The sequence below is a fragment of the Gopherus flavomarginatus genome, chromosome 4, assembly GCF_025201925.1.
Source record: "Gopherus flavomarginatus isolate rGopFla2 chromosome 4, rGopFla2.mat.asm, whole genome shotgun sequence".
Taxonomy (NCBI): Eukaryota; Metazoa; Chordata; order Testudines; family Testudinidae; genus Gopherus; species Gopherus flavomarginatus.
The window spans coordinates 4098805-4120625 of NC_066620.1; the positions used below are offsets into that span (position 1 = coordinate 4098805).

Consider the following 21821-nt stretch of genomic DNA (forward strand, 5'->3'; position numbering starts at 1 on the left):
ACATCATTTTAGTTTATACAACTGTGTAAACAGACAATACAAGTACATAGAAACAATCAGTGGCGGATTTAGCGTTAGTGGGGCCTTGTGCTCAGCTTCATTTTTGCCCCCCCTGCCCCTGCCACCGGGGGAGCATTCTCTCTGATCTCCCCTTGCCTTTTCATTTTTTCCCCTGCATTCTCCTCCTGGGGCTCAGGGCTGAGGGTGCAGGGTCTGGGTGGGAGTTGGGGTGCAGGAACAGGTTGGGGTGCAGGGTCTGGCCAGGAGTTCAGGTGAGGGAGGGGGTGTAGAGAATTTACATAGGGCAGCTCCCATTTGGTGCACGGGTTGCAGGTGGCTCTGCCTGTCCTGTACTTGCCCCGCAGGTCCCATTGGCCATGATTCTCAGAACTGCCTCCCACCTCCTCCTCTTGGCAGGCAGCGCTGCAGCCCCTAAAGCCCGGCCCCCTTTCTGAATCCAGCCCTGCGAGCAGGGGCTGGATTCTCAGGAGGAGCAGGGGCAGCCACACAGCCTGAGAGAAGCAACGGTTTCTCCTTCAAAGCACTGCTTCTCTCCGGCCAGTTGTGTGGCTGCCCTGTGCTCCTCCCAAGTTCTCTGGGCTGCGTTCGCAGCACTCTCGCCACCCGCACCTCCTGCCTGCTCCCCTGAGGCTGCGGGTGAGCCTCCATCCCAGCTCTCCTGCTCCCCGCAACCCCCCTGCAGGGGGTGCACCAGTGCTGAGCTGCCTGAGGGCCCAATCATGGGGCCCCCTGTTGTTGGGAGGCCCCATGACAGGGCACTGTGTGTTTCACAGTAAATCCGCCCCGGAAACAATCTAAATACATACAACAAGCTGAACGTAAAATATAAATCAATATAGGTGATTTTAAATCTTATTAAAATATGTAGAATCTATTTGGCCCACACAAGAGTGTGCTAGGGTTTATGTGGCCCTCCTTGTAACAATGTTGGGCACCACTGACCTAATAGATCTTCTCCATCTCTGTCAAAGAATCCAACCCCAATCTCTGATACAGTCTTGATACTGATTCCTAGCCTAAACCTATCCAAGCCAAAGAACTGCCTTAACCTCTCCCAGGTGAAAGCCAGCCTCTCCAAATGTGTTGGAAAATTCTACTACTACTGTAACCTGTTTTTCCAATAGGCTCTAAAGTTAGCCTTGGGATTACAAAAAGCTACAATACAGGATCTAACATTAATTGAAAAAATCATCAGGAAGCAGAACAGAAAATTCCACAAAAATCCTATCCTCAACTCTTCAGAAAAGCATTTAAAAAAAAAAGAAAACAAAATAATTACATCTTTTAAAAAGTAAGAATTATTCAATAATATATTATAAAAAATCAAAATATAACTCTCTGACATGGGGGAGGGGAGAAGCTTCCTGATCCATTGTCTAAATTGGCAAATTACTGAATAGTTTGAAAAAAAAAAGAGTGGAGTGTTAAGCACTCAGTTATCCTAAATCAGACTGATTTTACATCAAAAGAAAAAAATACAGCATTGAGTTATTGTACTGCATACTGTTTTGACTAATAAATGTAAGACTTCAGGTTAAAAAAATGAAAAAAACAATTTTCAACTCTGTCTTGGGAAGAGGCACCTTCTTTAGGAAATTTACACATTTAAAGCTTTAAAGTAGTAAACAAGAGAATGTGGTTAACATTTCTGCAAACGCAGCACATAAAATATTAAGAAGCAAGGTAACTAGGGATGAGTGCTATTATGTATCTCTCTCTACCAAGTACAGATACTTGTATTAAAAAGCCCTAAAGTCGAGTATAGTAGCTTTGTCCCTTTAATAATCTGACTAAGTCTTTATACTGAAATTCAGTTAAATTTAAAGCAAGAAACATGCAACAAAATTGTTCCTCCATAACTACTAAATTGATATTATATCTTGCTTCTTTGCTGCGTGTTCATTTCACTAGCTGTCTGTGTGGGCACAGATTGAATTCAAGGCTGTAGTTTTAAAACAGAATATATAAACTCTTTCTGAGCCTGTGGCCCTACAAATATCATCACATCTTATGAGGTTCAAACAGATAGCAACTCTTGAAGCCTGGAACATACAGGAAGAAGTATTGTGTATGGCCCTGGCCCTGCAAGTACCCATGTATGAGAATAACTTTATGCTCATGCACAGTGCCAGTGAGTTCAATGGACTGGGGACTATACCGCTACTCCAATATAATGCGACCTGATATAACACGAATTCAGATATAATGCAGCGCTCCTGGGGGGTGGGGTTGTGCACTCTGGTGGATCAAGGCAAGTTCGATATAACGCAGTTTCACCTATAACATGGTAAGATTTTTTGGCTCCCGAGAACAGCGTTATATCGAGGTAGAGGTGTATATATTTATGTCTATAGTAATGGGGCTAAATAAAGATCTCTTTTCTGAAATCCAGACCCTTAACTCAAAAACAAACTTTATTTCAGAATGCCTTTTATACTGTAAAGCATGTTGATCAGTTGAAGTTTTATTCAAACTGTTTATGGATTTTTTTTTTAAAAGTGTAAATCTTTTAATCTATTTTTACTGTACCAGTGTTTAGTATGCTTTTTAGATCAATGTTATTAGGCCACAGGGAAACCTGACAACAGAACAGCTGTGGTTCTGCTGAACAAGAAAAGGCTGGATTTGAGTGGGTCAAATGTGTATGGTCCTATTCCACAACAGCTCTGTACTTGCACTGAGATGGGTAAGGGGAAAGCAAAGGCAGCTGGAGGCAGAGCCACAAGAGATAATACTATTATTATCCAGTTCTTGCCCTGTAACAGTGGTATATTACGGACTGCAGAGAGCTTCTTCAGACACTGAGCTGAAGTGGCTTCCACACAGAAGCTCTGCAGCCACTATGTTAGACATCTTATATTCTTAATCAAGCTACTGCATCAAGACACTGCACATACAGACTGGAGCTTTGCAAAACCTGAAAGATGACAGCATCTTTCCTCTCATTCTGTATTAATAAGTACTGATGCAAAGAAATTAGGAATTTAGTAAAATAATCAACAGCTTCAAATATTCTAAACCAGTTTAAAGGCTGCCTCACCTGCATACATGTGGTAGGTCAGTCTCTCAATGAGTTTCACAACAGTTCCTGCCTTGAGGATAGGGATTCCAGATTTGGGCTGCATGTTTTCTTCAAATACAATATTCTCTTCAGAATCTGGTTCTGCAAACCTATAAAGCTCAGGACTTGGAAATCTCATCTGCTCCTCCTTCTCTTCCTGTAGCATTGTTACATCTAACATTCTTTCCAGGGTGCTTCTGTACTGTAAAGATATCAATGCTGCCATCCAGTTGTTTTTCTCTTCTGCTGATTTAGCAGCAAAAATAACACTGTTCTCATCTTTTAAAATAATTTCAAAAGCATGTTTATATTCATTAGTGTCGTCTTTATCATTGATTTGTACCTTTCGCATAAAAATTTTTTCTTTCAGACGATACTCTGCATTGCTAGCACCTGGAAGTCTTGGCTGGCCATGATTCGACTTACAGCAAATCATTAGTCCATCAAAAAGGAATATGTGTCTCTCATGTTTTGCGCCTACTCGTGAGAGAGTTCCTTCCATTATAAACTCATTGCAGCACTGTCCGATGTCCTTACCCTCCCAACCATCAATGTTTTTCTGGATCTCATTCATTTTCTTGATTGCTAGTTGTTTCCCCTTCATCTGCTGACTATAGAACCGACATGCAGATTCACTTCAGTGAACGAGAGTAGTAATAAAAAAAGGAAATACCACATTAGTTCAGAAAGTATAAAATATACTATTCTTTCCAAATGAGAAGGTAAATACACCCTCAAAGAAATACATGCTAACAAGAGAAAAATTTGAATGCAACTACCACTACGGAGAAAGTGCTTGCTAATTCCTAAAGTGCCTCATTTGGACACAAGCATTCGATGTATTCGATGCAATGTAAAATGTTTTTAAATGAAGTGCCTAAACAGCAAAAGGCAAATTGCTACAGTACATTTTTAATGCTCTAACATGTATTCTCAATTTATTTCCATTATTAAGAATGCACTTAATTCTACCTTCCTCAATTAGCAGCTAAGCTGTACAATGCATTTATGTCTAAGCCTAAAGATTCTATTTTAGAGTACAAAATTGGATTAGTTATCAACAAAATATTAAAATAGTCCTAAATTAATGTATTGAACAGAATTTTGAGAAACAGGTGTTTCTATATTACTTATAAACTGGCACTGTATGAATATTGTAATTTATTTTAATCATAACCAAATATATCTGAAGTACATAACATTGCAAGTAATTACTGGTTCACACTTGAGCTTGGTTTTCAACTGGGTACGCACACAAAAATCTGTTTAGTTAATTTAAATCGTTCCATGACATAAGAATATCTACTTTCAACCACAAAAGAACTGCACATTAGCAATTATAATGTTACAAATTCACTTACTATCTGGAAAAAAAAATCTACAATTTATCTTTCCTTCGGCTTACCACTAGATTCTCAGGATGTCTTGACCAGTTGTGTGCAAGGACACATACAAATACGAAAGGTTTTAAAACAATAACAAATTATCTTAGCTTTGTATGTCACTTCCTCTGAAAAAGTAGGCTTGTCACAAACTATTTTGTTCATTGTTTACTGAAAGAGGAAACTGGGAACCCTGGATTTATAGCAAAGCACTGAGGGCTGAAAGCAGAAAAAATGGAAACATGTTTACCTAAGTCTTCGCTTTGCAAGACTTTTGGAGCATATCCTTTCCATACTACTCTGAAGGTTAAGCAGAGCTGTTATTGCTTGCTTTAAACATTCTTTATCCTCTTCATCCTCACTCTTCTCTTCCAGTTGCTGTGAATATTGAAAGCTAAATATTAAAAGTGTTAAAGAATGATGGTATATGCATGTGTGAAAGCATTACAAATAATCTGTTTAACATATTGAGAAGAAATCTCTCCATTTCTTGGGTGTATGTGTTTTTCTTATTATATAAATCACAGAATAATCTACATTAATTAGATGCATTACCAACAGCAAGGTGGGGGGGCGCAGCAGGGGAGTCCCCTGTAAGAGAGGAGTTCCTTGTCTACCCCAGGACTCAGCTGTGCTAGGGAAGAAGCTACCATTCTACTCCAGGTCTATCCAGTCCCCATCATGCCACCAGCAGTATGCAAGAGAGTCCCCTTTGAGAGAGAAGCCTCCCTCACTGGGCAAGGACATAATTGGACATGTGTGTTTATTTCTAAATTAATAGGTTTACAACCCATGTGGGAGGAGCTGGTTGAGCGTTTTACATTCTTATGGCTTGGAGACATAAAGGGGAAGCTTGTGTCTTTCTGAGGGATGTGAACGTGTTTGTATGATGTGCAGCCTCCTCCATATTACATACATGAGGATTTTCCTGGGAGTAGGGTAGACTGATTTATGGCCCTGTGGGAAAAGGGCTGGGAAATGAGGCTGGAAGAGGTTACACTTCTTTGTGAGAGACACACATGGAGGGATAAGGCTCTCTGTGTTTGGCACAAAAAATGAAGAAGAGGTACCAGTGTGCGCTTGTTTTTAAAGCCCTCTTTTATAAAGAGGTTCCTTATTTTAGTTTGTCAATTTGGTTAGTCTGGGATGGAAGTGTAGGGTTTGTTACTGTAAGCTCCTTTGGGTTTGGTTGAATAAGGGTTAGTAGTTATATCAAGATGTCTTTCGCAGTCTACCCAGGAGGTCCCTATTTGGGTACCTAGCTGTGATAGGTAGGTCCTTTGGCTGGCCACCTTAAAGCATCTCAGAGTGAGGCAGCACTGCCAAGAGCTTCAGGAATGGAGCCTGAGAGTTGGAGGGGACAGGAGCATGTTAACAGTGAAGGTCTGGGTCCTTCTATCCCTATGGCGGATGTGGAGGCAAGGATGAGACAAGGAAGGTTTAAAAAAAATGATGCTAGACATAAATCTGAATTGAGATTTTTATTTCAGTGCCTCTGGTTTAGTTTGCAGTTTTCTCATGGGTTAGGGTATCAACTGAAGCAATTCCTAGACTATGGTTGTGCTTATGAATACATCAGTCAGCGGTCAACAATTCTCTGATTCGATAAGAAATGAAGCTCTTATACATATCATCAAGAACTGGCTCAACAAAATTGTGGGGTTGATTTGGCACATTTGGTCTCAGGCAAGCAACAGTGCCACATGAACCCACGGGTGAATCAGAGTGGAGGTGGTCTGACTGTGGTTTGCATCCAACTTGAAATGTAAAAGGTGTCCCATTCCCAAACTGGATCAAATATAGTATGTCCAACTTTGTTTGAAAGTCCTGGAGGACATTACTTCTTTCCATGACCTGTTCAAGTTAATTATCTCATGTTGTAGACACCAGTGCTGACAGCAATAACCTCAACATTCCCATGTATGGCCAACTTTCTGAATCAATTTAGTTTTTCCTGTTCACCATGAGGCCAATGAGACTATCCCTGGTGGTTTCTGGTTCAACTCTCATGGTTGACCACACTCTTGATGTAGTGTTTGGATTGGGATTGGAGATGTGAAATTTGGAAACTAAACCCCTCATACAGCAACCAAAACATCCATTAATCAGAGGTTAGGGCACACAACCCATCACAATGAAGGATCCATTTAGATTGTGTATTACCATACTAACACAACCTGAGTGTTTCCAGAGGGCTCTCAAGGAGAACAGTGATCTCCTGACAGAACACTCTATATCAATGGTTAGTGGGATATATGCATCTTATCCTGATGAGGGGGACTGCTAGCAACCTCTTAACTTAGCTTTGATCTTGCAGGTTGCTTAGTTTATATCTGATCTGTAACAACTCCAATGTGAGGGAGGATTGCTCAAGCATCACTGGCAGGAGTCTTGGGATGAAATGGATTGTGGCATAAAGATCTTTGAACTCTTATATTACAGTTGTGCACGAGACTAAATAAGAGGTTCTTTGCCTCCACCACAGTACCCACTGACAGTCTTTTCTACTGTTTGCAACCTGGGTTTCTGGCTGGATTCCCTGTTAAGTGTGGATGATCATCTTTCAGCAGCAGCCAAAGCTATTTACCCTGTGTTTGCCTCTGAGGTTGAAGCCTTCTCTTTCCAATGTAGAAAGCGAGAGGCAGTTTTCGAGCATATGGAAAAATGCAGACTGACTAGCTTAAAGGCCAGGATTCAAAGTAAATGAGATAAGTAATTCTATCACATACTTATGAGACATACATAGTGTTATCTGGGACTTTGATTCAGCATAATGCTATTATATGACACAGGTTGAAGACCATGGAAAATAAAAACAGGTCCTTGAACCTCTGCATATTGGTGTAAGAGAAGCGGGAGTAAGAAAATACTTACTTCAAGTCATTTTATTAATAAAATACTTGTACAAAAATCCAATCTTATATAAATGCACACAATGCTTTTTAGCTCTCCTTCCTAATATTGTGCAACAAGAGAGAGCTGTTGGGAGAACAATTTCCTTAAGGTGGTGAAGAGATTAAAAGGTTTTTAAAAATTTGTCACAGATCTTTCATGTTCATGTTACTAGGTAAAACAAGCTTGCAGGTTATTTTATCCTGATAAGCTCTAATACATCACTCAAAGAAATAATTTTTCTTAGACTCTGATGAAGCCCAATTTTTAAAAGTTACCTGTACTTCCAACTCCATATTCAAAGAAAAATCAAGTGTTCAAAGCTACTAATGAATTTAATCATACCAAAGTCTTTTTTTAAAGTTAACCTATATTTAGAATTTCAAAGTTTTAAAAACGTTGTGTGCGCTAAACATATATTATTTTTTTTTATTATAAGTGTTACCATTACTGAATTATTTTTTAGTCAAAAACGGAATAGATATTTGCAAGGTTTTATGCCAATCATACAATAATAGCTGCCCCCCCACCAAAAAAAAAAAGGGAAAGAAAGAAAAAGAAAAAGGCTTCTGCCTTCATCTGTTTCTTTTCAAAAAATCTTTTCTTTTTAAAGAAATAGGTCATGCAGGGAAACGTGGTAGGAGGGAGAGTACAGGAGGATTTTTGTAATCTAGTATCAAATTAAAAACCTACTTTCTTGGAACATGAGAAACAAAACAATCTTAGTGGACATATGCCACAAAAAATTCAAACTGACATTAAAAGGCCCACTGATTTATTGCAGCTGTATAGTGCCACCTAATGAATCAGTACAATAACTGCAAAGTATAGGAGTTTAAACTCTCCTTTTATAAAGAAGCAGAGCATAGGGGGAAGGTCTAGCTATGCATGACTGGGATACTGAAGGTATCATGGTCTGTTTGGAAAACTGTCTATACTTTTACCGGGTCCAAAAGTTCATACCTTCTTCCCCAAGCTGTTAAAGTCATGGAACACCTCTACCTGCTAGTCAAAAATGCTATGGTCTGAGAGACTAACCAGTGGGCAAGAACTCTGAAGCTATAATTAGTTTCCATGCAACAATAGGTTTTGTTGCATACACATCAAGACTAAAACTCTCAGTTCCTGTTAGGCTCAGCCCACCTACATGATATAGTATAGGAAACCATACCCACAGGTACACTGCCCAGAGACCCTGACCAAAGCTCAACAATTAAGATTCGTAAGAGGAAATATGTATACAGCCATTCCAGCAGTTGGAGGATGTTATCAGTTGGAGAATTTCTTCCCAGTTCAAAAATAAATACTGCAAAGCAGAACAGATTTGAGGGTAAATAGAATATAGAATCATCTGTCCTCATGAATGTCAGCATGAGAACTGCTCCACTCTTTGGGGCATTAATCACACCTAAGTAGTAGTAGCAATAAGAAAAGATAATCCACCTTCAAAGAAGGATTAGATGTCTATATGGCAAACAAGAGTATCCAGAACAACAGCTGATGGTGGTAACAAACCTCATGCTTCCACAGTTTAAATCAATCTCTAACTATTACAGATTAGGATCAGGGACCTTCATGGGGGCAGATTATTCTAAATCTGTCAGTTGTGGGGTTTCTTATACCTTCCTCTGAAGCATGAAGTACTGGCCACTGTAGGAGACAGGACATTAGACTAGATGAACTATGGATCTGATCCAGGAAGGACCACACGAAATGCCATTGTAAAGGGGGCCCATTCAACTACAAGGGTTAGTTCAGTTGACCAATATCAAAAAGTTATAAGTGGTTGAATATACCAGAAATTCAGATTAAAAAAAATAAAAATTCAGTCTGGATTACCCCCCAATACAGGCACAACAGAAAAACCTGAGACAGGATTGTTAGATTTAACGCATGCAAATACGAAGCAATTTCTGACACATGAGAAGCACAAAGATTATTGAAGGCTTAAACTGCACCTCCTCCAAGAGGAGACAGGGGCAAAAATATTCCAAGCCCATCTGTGACCTGATCCAAAGCCCATTAAAGTCAACAACCCTTTCAACTGATTTAAGAGTCTTTGGATCAGGCCAATAGCCCCATAACCTACTTTAGATAAGACCCTGAGAAATCAGACAGGGTATCACACAGACAAATGGATAGGCAATCTGAAGAAAGTGGGCACCTGGAGGTATACTCCTCAATCAAGAGGTTGCATTCTGTTTATTAAAAGGTTATTTGGGAGCATCTACTTGAAATGGCCATCCTCTCCATGCAAAGTATTTTTAATAAAAAAATACCAGGAGACAGGGACTATGTAAGAGGTGCAGAAAAAAAAGCTTTCCTGTGTGCTCTTACATGCTATGGACTTCATGTTAAACACAAAGATACACCTCATTTGAGGAAAACCTTACATCCTATTCATCAACCCAGGGACCATCCCTAGAGAGGTCCAACCATCAACAGCTTATACAAATAATTATAATTATTAGCTTATAATTAGCCTATACAAAGTTATTTTACTGGTGGGAAAGAGACCACCAGGAATCTTCTGTGGCACATCAGCATAGACAGTGTTTTCAATCACTGGAAACATCCTGTGCCTCTTCAGGCTTGATGGCACATAATTCATGGGACACATGATTCATCACTTGTGGCAGCCCAGCTCACTGCAGGCACCACAGGCTCCTTGCATCTCTTCATTCCCCCATAAGGTCTATGCCCCTCCTTCCCCCAATTTCAGGAACCCCCTGCAATTCCTCCCAATCTCTCCAACTGCTAGGGCCTCTCATTCTCCCCTGCTCCTTCTGTTCTTCCCCTACACCAGTGGCTTTGTGTTCAGCTCTATTTTTACTTCCCCCATACCCTCAGTGGCAGAGTGTCTGTCTCCCCTTCTTCCATACCAGATTCCCACAATCTCCCCAATCAGGGGTTTTAGGTGCCCCACATCCTCTTGCCCAGCCATGCCAAGGGCTTTGTGCAACCCTATTCTCCTCTTTTATCCTACTACCCCCGTAACAGGGTGCCCCCAATCCACCTTTCCAAGGGCTCCATTTCCACCTTCTCCATATGGCTAGGTTTTTGTGAGACTCCTCATCCCTCCTATACCAGGGGCTGTGTGTTACTACTCCCCCCCCCCATACCCTCCCTATCAGGGCTGTGTGCCTCCTATTTTACCTTATCCTGATGCCAGAGGTACTCTGTACCCCCCATGCCTCATATCAGGTTCCCCCAATATTCACTCACCAGGGTTCTGCATTCTCCCCATTCTCACTCCATAACAGGGACTGTATAGATTCCCACTCCTTTCCCCTGTACCATGGTACCCCAATCTCCCTCCCCCCCGCACTAACACTTTCCCCAATGGCAGGGGCTGTGTGTTCCCAGTGTCCCCTCTATGGGTTCCACATCCTTTTCCCTAGGTCAGAAGTTATGTGCATACCCCCATTTCCCCCCAACATTATTCTGACTTCTCTTCCAGACAAAGCATTCAGGGCACTGACCTGTTAAAACTCACCTCTGTTCATCCTCCCAATAGAGACGGAATATTGTTATTAGTAAGTATTAATGGGTACCATCAACTAGCTCTTTTATCTATAGGCTATTGCAGAAGTGCCCAAAACTGAGACAGTGGTAGACACCCATGTGTCCCCAATCTTCTACAAATCAATAAGGTTCTGGCCTTTGATGCCTAACACATTTCTGAATTCCTGGGATAGTTATGTTACATACAAACAGAAATGTCAATGAGGTACATTTTGCAACAACAGCCAAACTGTTATAATATGATGGCTTGATTCTTCATTTAAATTAGGATCACCTTCCAATTCAGTTCCACTTTCCTCAGCAGGTGAGCTGCAGTCTGAGCCCTACGTTAGCATGGAAACAAAAAGGGGAAATCAGAGCAACCAGCACTGGTGTCAGCAAGTCTCTCAAGCATCCTTGATTCCTGTGCTATACCTTAAATGTCTTCCTCCACATAAGGCCTTCTCTATTAACCTCTGTGATGCAGATCATCTTTCGTTGGTCAGCTACTTGAAGTTCTTCTGGAGTGCACAGACGCCTTGAGCCCTAACAGGAGGCAATGATTTCAAGACTAGCCAAAGGATTGGTGTTAGAAACAAGAGACACACAGTGCATAAAGGGTCCCACAGATGTGGCAGTTATGCACAGCACTTTTCAATCACTCAGCTCAGACACCAGTGCTTCCACATGCCCGATCAATATGCTAAACAATATCCAAAAGAGGTTCCATGGGCCTGGACACTAATACCACACCATGCAGTTGGAGCATCTCAGCACATTGTGCCAGGGAGAGACGTATTGATGGATCAGGTGCTCAAGTGCACTGGGTGCTAGTCAGAAACAATGGTGCCTTGGGCGTTATGAGGAGCCAGAAGAGGTGGTGGGCCACTGAATCCCTGGTTTAGTGGACCACACTGAAGACATCTATGCCACAGAATACCTAAAGACCTCGAAGGACCAATATCTCATGGAGTCCACCCCTGCCCGTTGTGGATTCTACAATCTGCACAGACTCTCTGTGCACCAAGAAAGTAATAGGCTAGGAGCAAGTCTGTCTCCAAGACTCAAAAGGCTCTCCAGTTCCTAGGCCCCATCAACACAAGCTGCCTGAAGCTGCTAATAAGTAGCTCTGGGAGCATAACACATCCAGAAATAGCTGACACCCCATCCAGTTGTGAAGCCACTGCTGGACTTAGGAGGAAGCCAAGTGCTGCATAAATCAGGACGCATGGCTATTACAGGAAGCATGTCACATTCAGAGCTTTGATAACAGCATTTAGCAAGATCTTTGAACTATATTTTTTTTTCCAATACTCTGAACTAATTATAAATTCACTACGGCACAAATTCACATCTGAGTTTAATAGGTCAATTTATACAAATAAAAAAAGAACTACATTTTAAGAGATTATTATTACAGATTTTTCATGGGCTATACTGACCCACTTAATTCTAGACCTTTAAATTAAATTACATGCATTGAGTTACACACTCTTTCCTTGTGTGAACATGGCATTACATACCAAAACCCAGGATAATTGAATAGAAAAAAAAACAAAACCTGATGCCTAGTATTATCTTATAAAGATAATACATGCTGCTCCAATATAAGCAGGAGAAAAAGATCCACTGAAGTTTGCTTTCCCTAGTAAATCACGTAATTCAGATATGGCATGACATTTTTGGATCCTTCAAAATTCACATTTGATAAAATTAGAGTGGCAACATGACAAAAATGAAATTAAAAAATTCATATATCCAGTAAGTTTTACTCTAACATTTGCCAGTTCATTAACAGTTTATGACTTGATACTCTAAGCGCTACACAACTTTCACACAGATTTTGCAATTCTAAGGAAGGGTAGAAGGGAGTACAGCAAAATAGAGACAATGGATTTCAGGAAGGCGGATTTTGGTAAGCTCAGAGAGCTGATAGGTAAGGTCCCATGGGAATCAAGACTGAGGGGAAAAACAACTGAGGAGAGTTGGCAGTTTTCCAAAGGGACGCTATTAAGGGCCCAAAAGCAAGCTATTCCAATGGTTAGGAAAGATAGAAAATGTGGCAAAAGACCACCTTGGCTTAACCACGAGATCTTGCGTGACCTACAAAATAAAAAGGCGTCATATAAAAAATGGAAACTAGGTCAGATTACAAAGGACGAATATCGGCAAATAACACAGGAATGCAGAGGCAAGATTAGAAAGGCAAAGGCACAAAATGAGCTCAAACTAGCTATGGGAATAAAGAAGACTTTTTATCAATACATTAGAAGCAAGAGGAAGACCAAGGACAGGGTAGGCCCACTGCTCAGTGAGGAGGGGGAAACAGTAACGGGAGACTTGGAAATGGCAGAGATGCTTAATGACTTCTTTGTTTCGGTCTTCACTGAGAAGTCTGAAGGAATGTCTAATATAGTGAATGCTTACGGGAAGAGGGTAGGTTTAAAAGATAAAATAAAAAAAGAGCAAGTAAAAAATCACTTAGAAAAGTAGGATGCCTGCAAGTCACCAGGGCCTGATGAAATGCATCCTAGAATACTCAAGGAGTTAATAGAGGAGGTATCTGAGCCTCTAGCTATTATCTTAGGGAAATCATGGGAGACGGGGGAGATTCCAGAAGACTGGAAGGGGGCAAATATAGTGCCCATCTATAAAAAGGGAAATAAAAACAACCCAGGAAACTACAGACCAGTTAGTTTAACTTCTGTGCCAGGGAAGATAATGGAGAAAGTAATTAAAGAAATCATCTGCAAACACTTGGAAGGTGGTAAGGTGATAGGGAATAGCCAGCAGGGATTTCTAAAGAACAAATCGTGTCAAACTAATCTGATAGCATTCTTTGATAGGATAACGAGCCTTTGGATAAGGGAGAAGCGGTGGATGTGATATACCTAGACTTTAGTAAGGCATTTGATACGGTCTCGCACGATATTCTTATAGATAAACTAGGAAAGTACAATTTAGATGGGGCTACTATAAGGTGGGTGCATAACTGGCTGGATAACCGTACTCAGAGAGTAGTTATTAATGGCTCCCAATCCTGCTGGAAAGGTATAACCAGTGGGGTTCCGCAGGGGTCTGTTTTGGGACCGGCTCTGTTCAATATCTTCATCAACGATTTAGATGTTGGCATAGAAAGTACGCTTATTAAGTTTGCGGACGATACCAAACTGGGAGGGATTGCAACTGCTTTGGAGGACAGGGTCAAAATTCAAAATGATCTGGACAAATTGGAGAAATGGTCTGAGGTAAACAGGATGAAGTTCAATAAAGATAAATGCAAAGTGCTCCACTTAGGAAGGAACAATCAGTTTCACACATACAGAATGGGAAGAGACTGTCTAGGAAGGAGTATGGCAGAAAGAGATCTAGGGGTCATAGTGGACCACAAGCTTAATATGAGTCAACAGTGTGATACTGTTGCAAAAAAAGCAAATGTGATTCTGGGATGCATTAACAGGTGTGTTGTAAACAAGACACGAGAAGTCATTCTTCTGCTTTACTCTGCGCTGGTTAGGCCTCAACTGGAGTATTGTGTCCAGTTCTGGGCACCACATTTCAAGAAAGATGTGGAGAAATTGGAGAGGGTCCAGAGAAGAGCAACAAGAATGATTAAAGGTCTTGAGAACATGACCTATGAAGGAAGGCTGAAGGAATTGGGTTTGTTTAGTTTGGAAAATAGAAGACAGAGGGGACATGATAGCAGTTTTCAGGTATCTAAAAGGGTGTCATCAGGAGGAGGGAGAAAACTTGTTCAACCTTAGCCTCCAATGATAGAACAGGAAGCAATGGGCTTAAACTGCAGCAAGGGAGATTTAGGTTGGACATTAGGAAAAAGTTCCTAACTGTCAGGGTAGTTAAACACCGGAATAGATTGCCTAGGGAATTTGTGGAATCTCCATCTCTGGAGATATTTAAGAGTAGGTTAGATAAATGTCTATTAGGGATGGTCTAGACAGTATTTGGTCCTGCCCTGAGGGCAGGGGACTGGACCTGATGACCTCTCGAGGTCCCTTCCAGTCCTAGAGTCTATGAGTCTATGAGATTTAAAAGTACGTCAAACCTGAGGATGACGTTGGCTAGGTAGGCAATTCTCAAAAAGAATTCCATACCACTGTCCAATGTAATAACAAAATTTCCAGACATCCCTCTCTCATCGAGCTATTAAAAAAATGGTTGTGACCCCCACTGTTGGTAGAACTCATATTCCAGATAAGTTTTTTTAATGCTTCTACTTCAGAATGAAGGATTTTCCCCACATTAGAAACTGAAAAAAACCTCTTAGTGTTAACTCATAATTAGATGCATAATTCAATTTTATTGAACATTTATAATTTCTTAAACTAAAAGGTACATTCAAATATTACTGTTTAAATATCCAAACAGGTGCCAAAATATGTACTTTAAAAAAACTACTATTTCAACACATACATATGTAATCTAACCCTACAAGAAACAGATGAAAACAGTATTGTTTGCAAATATATCAGTCAACTTTGGCAGTAAAAGTGACTCTTGAACCATCTACAAAATTTTTTAGAAGTCTGCAGTAGACTCAAATAGCTACTAGCAGAGTCTTTGCATGGATTTTGTATGCTCAAGAGTCCACCACTGAGGAGCTGCATATGTTGCCACTTGCACATTTGGAGAAGCTAATGTAAATAAAATTAAATCTTCTTTACACTTTCCTGCCTAACTTCAGATTCATCAGTTCCTTCCACACTTGCTGCTATCTCTTCCTCAGCAGCTGCATTATCTTTCTGGAACAAATGTAGAAGCCTGCCCCAGTTTTCTTCCTTGGCCCTCCATGCTCTTGTGAGACCTCTCCTCCTCAGAGTCATCCAGTTTTTTCCTCCTGAGCTAGAGCAGCGCTGTAGAATGTAGATGAACATTTTATTTTACAATTTTTCATTAACTAGACTGGTAACATGCATTGTTACATCTATATTTGAAATAGCACCAAATATTTACCTATTTGCTTTCACATTTGGGATTGAGGACATCCATTTTCTTCCCAAGAATTCTCCATCACAGTAAAGTAATGTTGATTTAAACCAGCCTTTCTGTTTTCTTATATAATTCCAATTTGTAATAAAATTCACCTTAACAGCTTCAACATAATACAGCATGGAGTCTGATTTTTATTGGCAGAGTTGTGAGGCCTTGCACTCAACTCGATGGTATTTCTGCATTTGGATGTGTTACATGATAATGTCCAATCAATTCCAAAATTTTCAGGCAGTGTACTAAGCATCAACAGGCAGAACCCTATTCATTTTGGTGACAACTGGAAAAGCAAAAGGGGGAAATGGGACACACAGAATGGGTTTGCAGAACTAGGAGTTTCAGCCACCTCTATAACTGTCTATAGGAGCAAAGAACCAGTTGATGGCAGCCATTATCACCTTCCAGTTTTACAATAACCCTCACCTTAGCTCTGCCCATCCTCCCAATACAGTTTAAAAATGTGGACAACCCTGAAAGAGAAAGAAAAGAAACAGATAAAGGAGAAGAAGAATGGTGGGGAGAATGCGAGCACACAGAACCCCTGGCATGGGGAGCGGGGAGAGAACAGTGGACCTAGCATGAGCAGAAAGGGGACCACAGAGCCCCTGGCATAGAGGAGATGTGGGCCATGGAAACCTTGTTGGGGAGAGGGGGATGTGGAGGGATTCAAGGAGTCCCTAATGTCAGGGTTTCCTCCCCACTCCGAACTCTAGGGTACAGATGCGGGGACCCACATGAAAGACCCTCTAAGCTTATATTCCACCAGCTTAGGTTACCCAAGGCACAAATTTCTTTCCTTGTCCTTGGACAGTACTGCTGCCACCACCAAGTGATTTAAAACAAACAAACATTCAGGGAGGGGCCACTTGGAGCCCTATTTCCCCCCCCCCCAATATCCCCCAAGCCCCTTCACCCCCTTTCCGGGGGGGGGGGGCAGCTTGAGAATAATATACCAACCGTTAGGTTAACAAAGTGAGCACAGATCAAATCCCTGGTTTTTAGGACACTGAAAATCAATCAGGTTCTTAAAAGAAGAATTTTATTTAAAAAAAGTAAAAGAATCACACCTGCAAAATCAGGATGGAAGATAACTTTACAGGGTAAATAAAAAGATTTTAAACCCAGAGGATTCCCCTCTGATTGTGCTTCCCAGTTACAAAACAGGAATAAAATTACCTCTTAGCATAGAGAAAATTCACAACCTAAAACAAAAGATAATCTGATGCATTTCCTTGCTATTACTTACAATTTTTGTAATCTTAGATCAAGGGCAGGCAACCTATGGCACACGTGCCGAAGGCAACACGCGAGCTGATTTTCAGTGGCACACTCACTGCCCAGGTCCTGGCCACCGGTTCGGGGGGCTTTGCATTTTAATTTAATTTTAAATGAAGCTTCTTAAACATTTTAAAAACCTTATGTACTTTACATACAACAACAGTTTAGTTATATATTATAGACTTATAGAAAGAGGCCTTCTAAAAATGTTAAAATGTATGACTGGCATGTGAAACCTTAAATTAGAGTGAATAAATGAAGATTCGGCACAGCACTTCTGAAAAGTTGCCGACCCTTGTCTTAGATGCTTATTTCAGGGAGGGTTTTAGATTTTTTTTCATGCCCCGATCTCTCTGTCCGAGAGAGAGCAACAAAGAGAGCACAAACAAAACCTTCCCCCACAGATCTTCCCTTATTGGTCCTTTTGGTCAGGTGTCAACCCGATTATTTGAGCTTCTTAACCCCGTACAGGTAAAGGAGGGATTTTATGCTACCCTTAGCTGTATGTTTATGACACCTGGGTTGTGCAATGAGCTCAGCCAATAGAAGCAACATGTATGACCTGCTAGATTACTCCTATTTCTAGGCTGATTATATCTTTCCAGGTGTCTTCATTGGGGGACCATTTAAAATGTAGGCAGAGACACATTTTCTGTAAATTCAGAAGAGTTATACATCCCTGTCATGCTGCTGTAGTTGGGGGTGACAGGAGAAACCATTCTGATAACGGGACATTCCACATATTAGAAGCTAAACAAACAAAAAAGCTATGCTAAAAGAACACTTAGGTTGCCAGTCAAGCATCCGTAAATTAGGAAATACTAGATTTAGGGTTGTCTATGCAAGCTAAATTCTGCCTCTCTTGTGCATCTTTCCTGTGCACTGAACGAGGCAGAGTACTGTGGAAAAGATAGTATATGATCATGCAGTTAAAGACTACCATAATGCATATGCACAAGAGGTCAAATTAAGGTTGCAGGCAACCATAAAGCTGACATTTCCTAACGTTCAAGTGCTTGACTTTGCAACCTAAATAATGATCTTTAATTTAGTTTTTTTTCCCTACATAATTTCTTAAGTTTTTAGTTAAGAAGGAAAGAGATAATATAATTTGTTTTTATGTGTAACTGTAACAAGCCCTTATCACGCAGTGTTTAACTTTAAGCCTTTCAGCAGTGGAGCACAGACTGCAACCCCTGAGCTACAGAATTAACTTCATTAACATGCAGCAGCAAAAGGTGGTTATTCAGGGTGGATCTACCTGCTTGGGGAGTGGCTGAAGGGATAGCCCAGCTGGTCTGGCTTTCCCATCCCCCTGAAATTGAGGGAGCTCCTGCTGCTCATGATGCCCCTAGAAAAGGACCAAGGAATTGGGCTACTAGGGCTGTTTGCTGAATCTGTGGGTGGGTGAGGGGGAAGGCAGAGCCCGGCCTGGTTCCCACCTCATGTGGTGCCTCCATAGGAGGGTATGGGACACTGGGGCCATGAGCCATGTCCAGGTATGGGGACCTCAGCTCTTCACCTTCCCCTCTCCAGCTGCTTTAACAGCTCCTAGGAGTTGCCAGTACATCTGCTGTTGTAATAGCAGCAACAGCATGAGCTACGAGTATGCTGCCAACATTTTCCCGAGGAATGCAAGCAAAAGAAGGCATTTTCTAAACAGCCTGTAACCCAACAAAAGCTGAACACAATTTCATGGGACAAAAAGGCACTTCCCTAGCTTAATGGCATGCCCCCATGTCAAACATCAAAAGTTCACCTCAAACAACAGAAAGGTGATAGAAAGGTCTTGAGAGGTCTTTAAAGAGGAAAGTGTTAGGCAATGTAAGTATAAGGTTCATTACCAATTCCCCCTGTAATAACTTTGGTCTGGTCTACACCTAAAAATTAGATCAACCTAGACTGACATTGCCTGGGGCTGTGAAAAATTTTGTGCCCTGGGCAATATAGTTAGGTCAAGCTAACCCCCGCTGTAGATACATCTAGGTTGACAGAAGAATTCTTCTATTGAATTAGCCACTGCCTCTCAAAGGGGTGCATTTAATATCACCAAAAAAACAAACAAACAAAAAAAACAACACACACACCCCTCCCCCCCACCACATCCTTTCATCAATGTAGCTAGCATCTAGCTATGCCACTGTAGTGTTTGTAGTGTACACAAACCTGTGGTGATTTTTCAGGCTTATCACAGTACTAAATGCTATATTCTTCACAATACTGCAGACATAACTCACTCAATCTTTTTTGTACTGTTTACTTAAACATATTAAGAAATCTTACTAGAATTATACAATTGAAATCATCTTCCAGAATAAGACAGCATGGGAAAGAAACACAAGTTCTGACAAGCAGCCAATTCTGGCCCATTTTAGTTTAAGAACCTGAAAAAAATCAAACCAAACCAACCTCTCTTTTCAGCACCTGCCACATTTACCACTACCAGCATTCTGCTATTCACAATGTGACTAAACAAAAGGACATGTTACAAATGCTCTCTAAAACAATGTCCTTTATACAGTGGAGTCGCATCACAGGCGCATTTAACGTACGTGATTTTAACTACATGCGCTCGGCAAAACAAAAAAAAGAAAAACAATGTAAATACTGTACTTGTAGTGCAGGCGATTCTGCCCACCATTCCAATCAATGAGTGTTTGACTATATGCGATTTTCACCTTACGCACTGACTTCAGAACCTAATCCCCGCGTAAGATGCGACTCCCCTGCATTCTTACTAGTAAGTATACTAGACTCTAGAGCAAGGGTGGCCAACTTGAGCCTGAGAAGGAGCCAGAATTTACCAATGTACATTGCCAAAGAGCCACAGTAAAATGTCAGCAGCCATGCTGATCAGCACCTCCCCCTTCACCCCCACACCTCCAACTGTTCCGTGGCACGCAGGAGACTCTGGAAGGGAGACGGAAGAGTAGGGTATAGTAGGCTTGGGGAGGAGGAGGGGTGAAGTGGGGGCAGGGCCTGGGGCAGAGCCAGGGGTTGAGCCGTGAAAACCCCATGGCCCATTGGAAAGTTGGCACCTGTAGCTCCAGCCCTGGAATCGGTGCCTATACAAGGAGTCGCAAATGAACTTCTGAAGAGCTGCATGTGGCTCCGGAGCCACAGGCTGGCCACCTCTGCTCTAGAGAGAGAAAGAACTTCCTGTATTGAAATTCAGTAACATGAACTGTCAGTTTCAGATTAAATAGAATACATAATTACATTTTAATCAAGATAATTATTGGATTACTGCAATAATAATTGAAGGCATATTACTTCAGTTCACAAGAACAATTTACACCGATCTAATAAAATTCCAAGCAAATACAGAAGTACACCCACTGCATATACTTTATTTCCTGACATATCTGCTCTTTATTTCCTGACAGGCTATCCTGTGTCTGTGGTATAGTTATTTTACTTCTTTACATCCATATACTTACTAATAGGTAGTAAGTGGAAATCCATTCTCCCCTCTAACTAGTATTAAAGCGTGTGTATATAAAAATATCAAGTATTTTTATTTTGAAATATAATAATATGCACAAGAGCTTATTAACATACAGAAAGCAGCAAGATAGACTATATAAATTACCTGATGTAAAGAAAACCTCAGCAACAAGTTTAAAAAAATATGTTGTACATAAATCATGAGAATTAGGCATGAAGCCTTGAAATATTTATTTAAAAGAGGCAATAAACACTGTTATAGCTTCTACCTCCTTGCAAACTAATGACCTGACAAACAATTACAGTGTTATATTGAATGCAAGAGCTTATGGACAAACTTTCATCACAATGTCACGACCATTAAAATGATGATCTAGAGAGACAGAATTCTGTAAAATTTTTCAGCATCAAGTGTCAAACTTGATTCCTCAGCCATTTCCAAATTAAAACCAGAATCATTCCCTTCCCTATATAACAGATAGTTGTACGGACCCAGCATAAATATACAAATAGTGTAACTGATACAATTCCACAGTTGTATGCCAGCTGAGCTCCAGCAGCATGTAATAAATTTAATACTTTCATGCTGGAAAAGGAAAAAAGTAACATTCTTACCTTTGATGCCCTTGTTGCATCAGAAGGATTTAACACTACTTAGGACAGTCCGAGAGATTCAGGAAAAAATATTTGAAATTAAGATGTTTCCACATTGACTAAACTAAATTACAACTCTGCAAAGACTGAAGAATCATTTTAAGATGAAATTCAGATATTAAACAAGGCTTTGGGAATGGATCTTTGGGATCTGTCCTTCATTTCTAGTGATACTAGAAGAGATCAACTGAAGTTATTGTGAAATGAGAGTATACCGGACAATCGACCAATTACACAAGTACATGAAAAATTCCAACAACTACAGATATTTGCGAAAACACAGCAATTCCGATCAAGTCACAAAACTTAAGTTTACACACATTACTAATAGAGATTAGCAAGATTTTTTTCAAAAAAGGAATGTCCAATTTTGCACTTTCTGTATAAGAACATTTGCAGTATTATATACATAGAACTGAAACCATTTAAAGATACTGAAGTTTTAGAATGCATGATAGAGAAGATACTTATCTCAGAGAATATACATACTACTCTTTCACATATTGTAGTCTTCTGTGCACGGCAGATTTGCAAATTGCTCTCAGAAAAGGAAATTTTCAGGTGAATTTTCCTAA

General features: G+C 40.6%; 1 protein-coding gene across 2 annotated transcripts in view; it reads right to left on the bottom strand.

Annotated features, from left to right (window-relative positions):
* The window catches only part of SOS1 (SOS Ras/Rac guanine nucleotide exchange factor 1), an 86343-nt gene that overhangs the window by 30091 nt on the left and 34431 nt on the right, over positions 1-21821 (bottom strand). For both annotated transcript variants that reach the window (XM_050951561.1, XM_050951560.1), the window contains exons 9-10: positions 4715-4842; positions 3062-3717 (exon numbers count right to left, since the gene is read on the bottom strand). In XM_050951561.1, coding sequence (XP_050807518.1) covers positions 3062-3717; positions 4715-4842 — 784 coding nt within the window. The remainder of the gene's footprint in view (positions 1-3061; positions 3718-4714; positions 4843-21821) is intronic.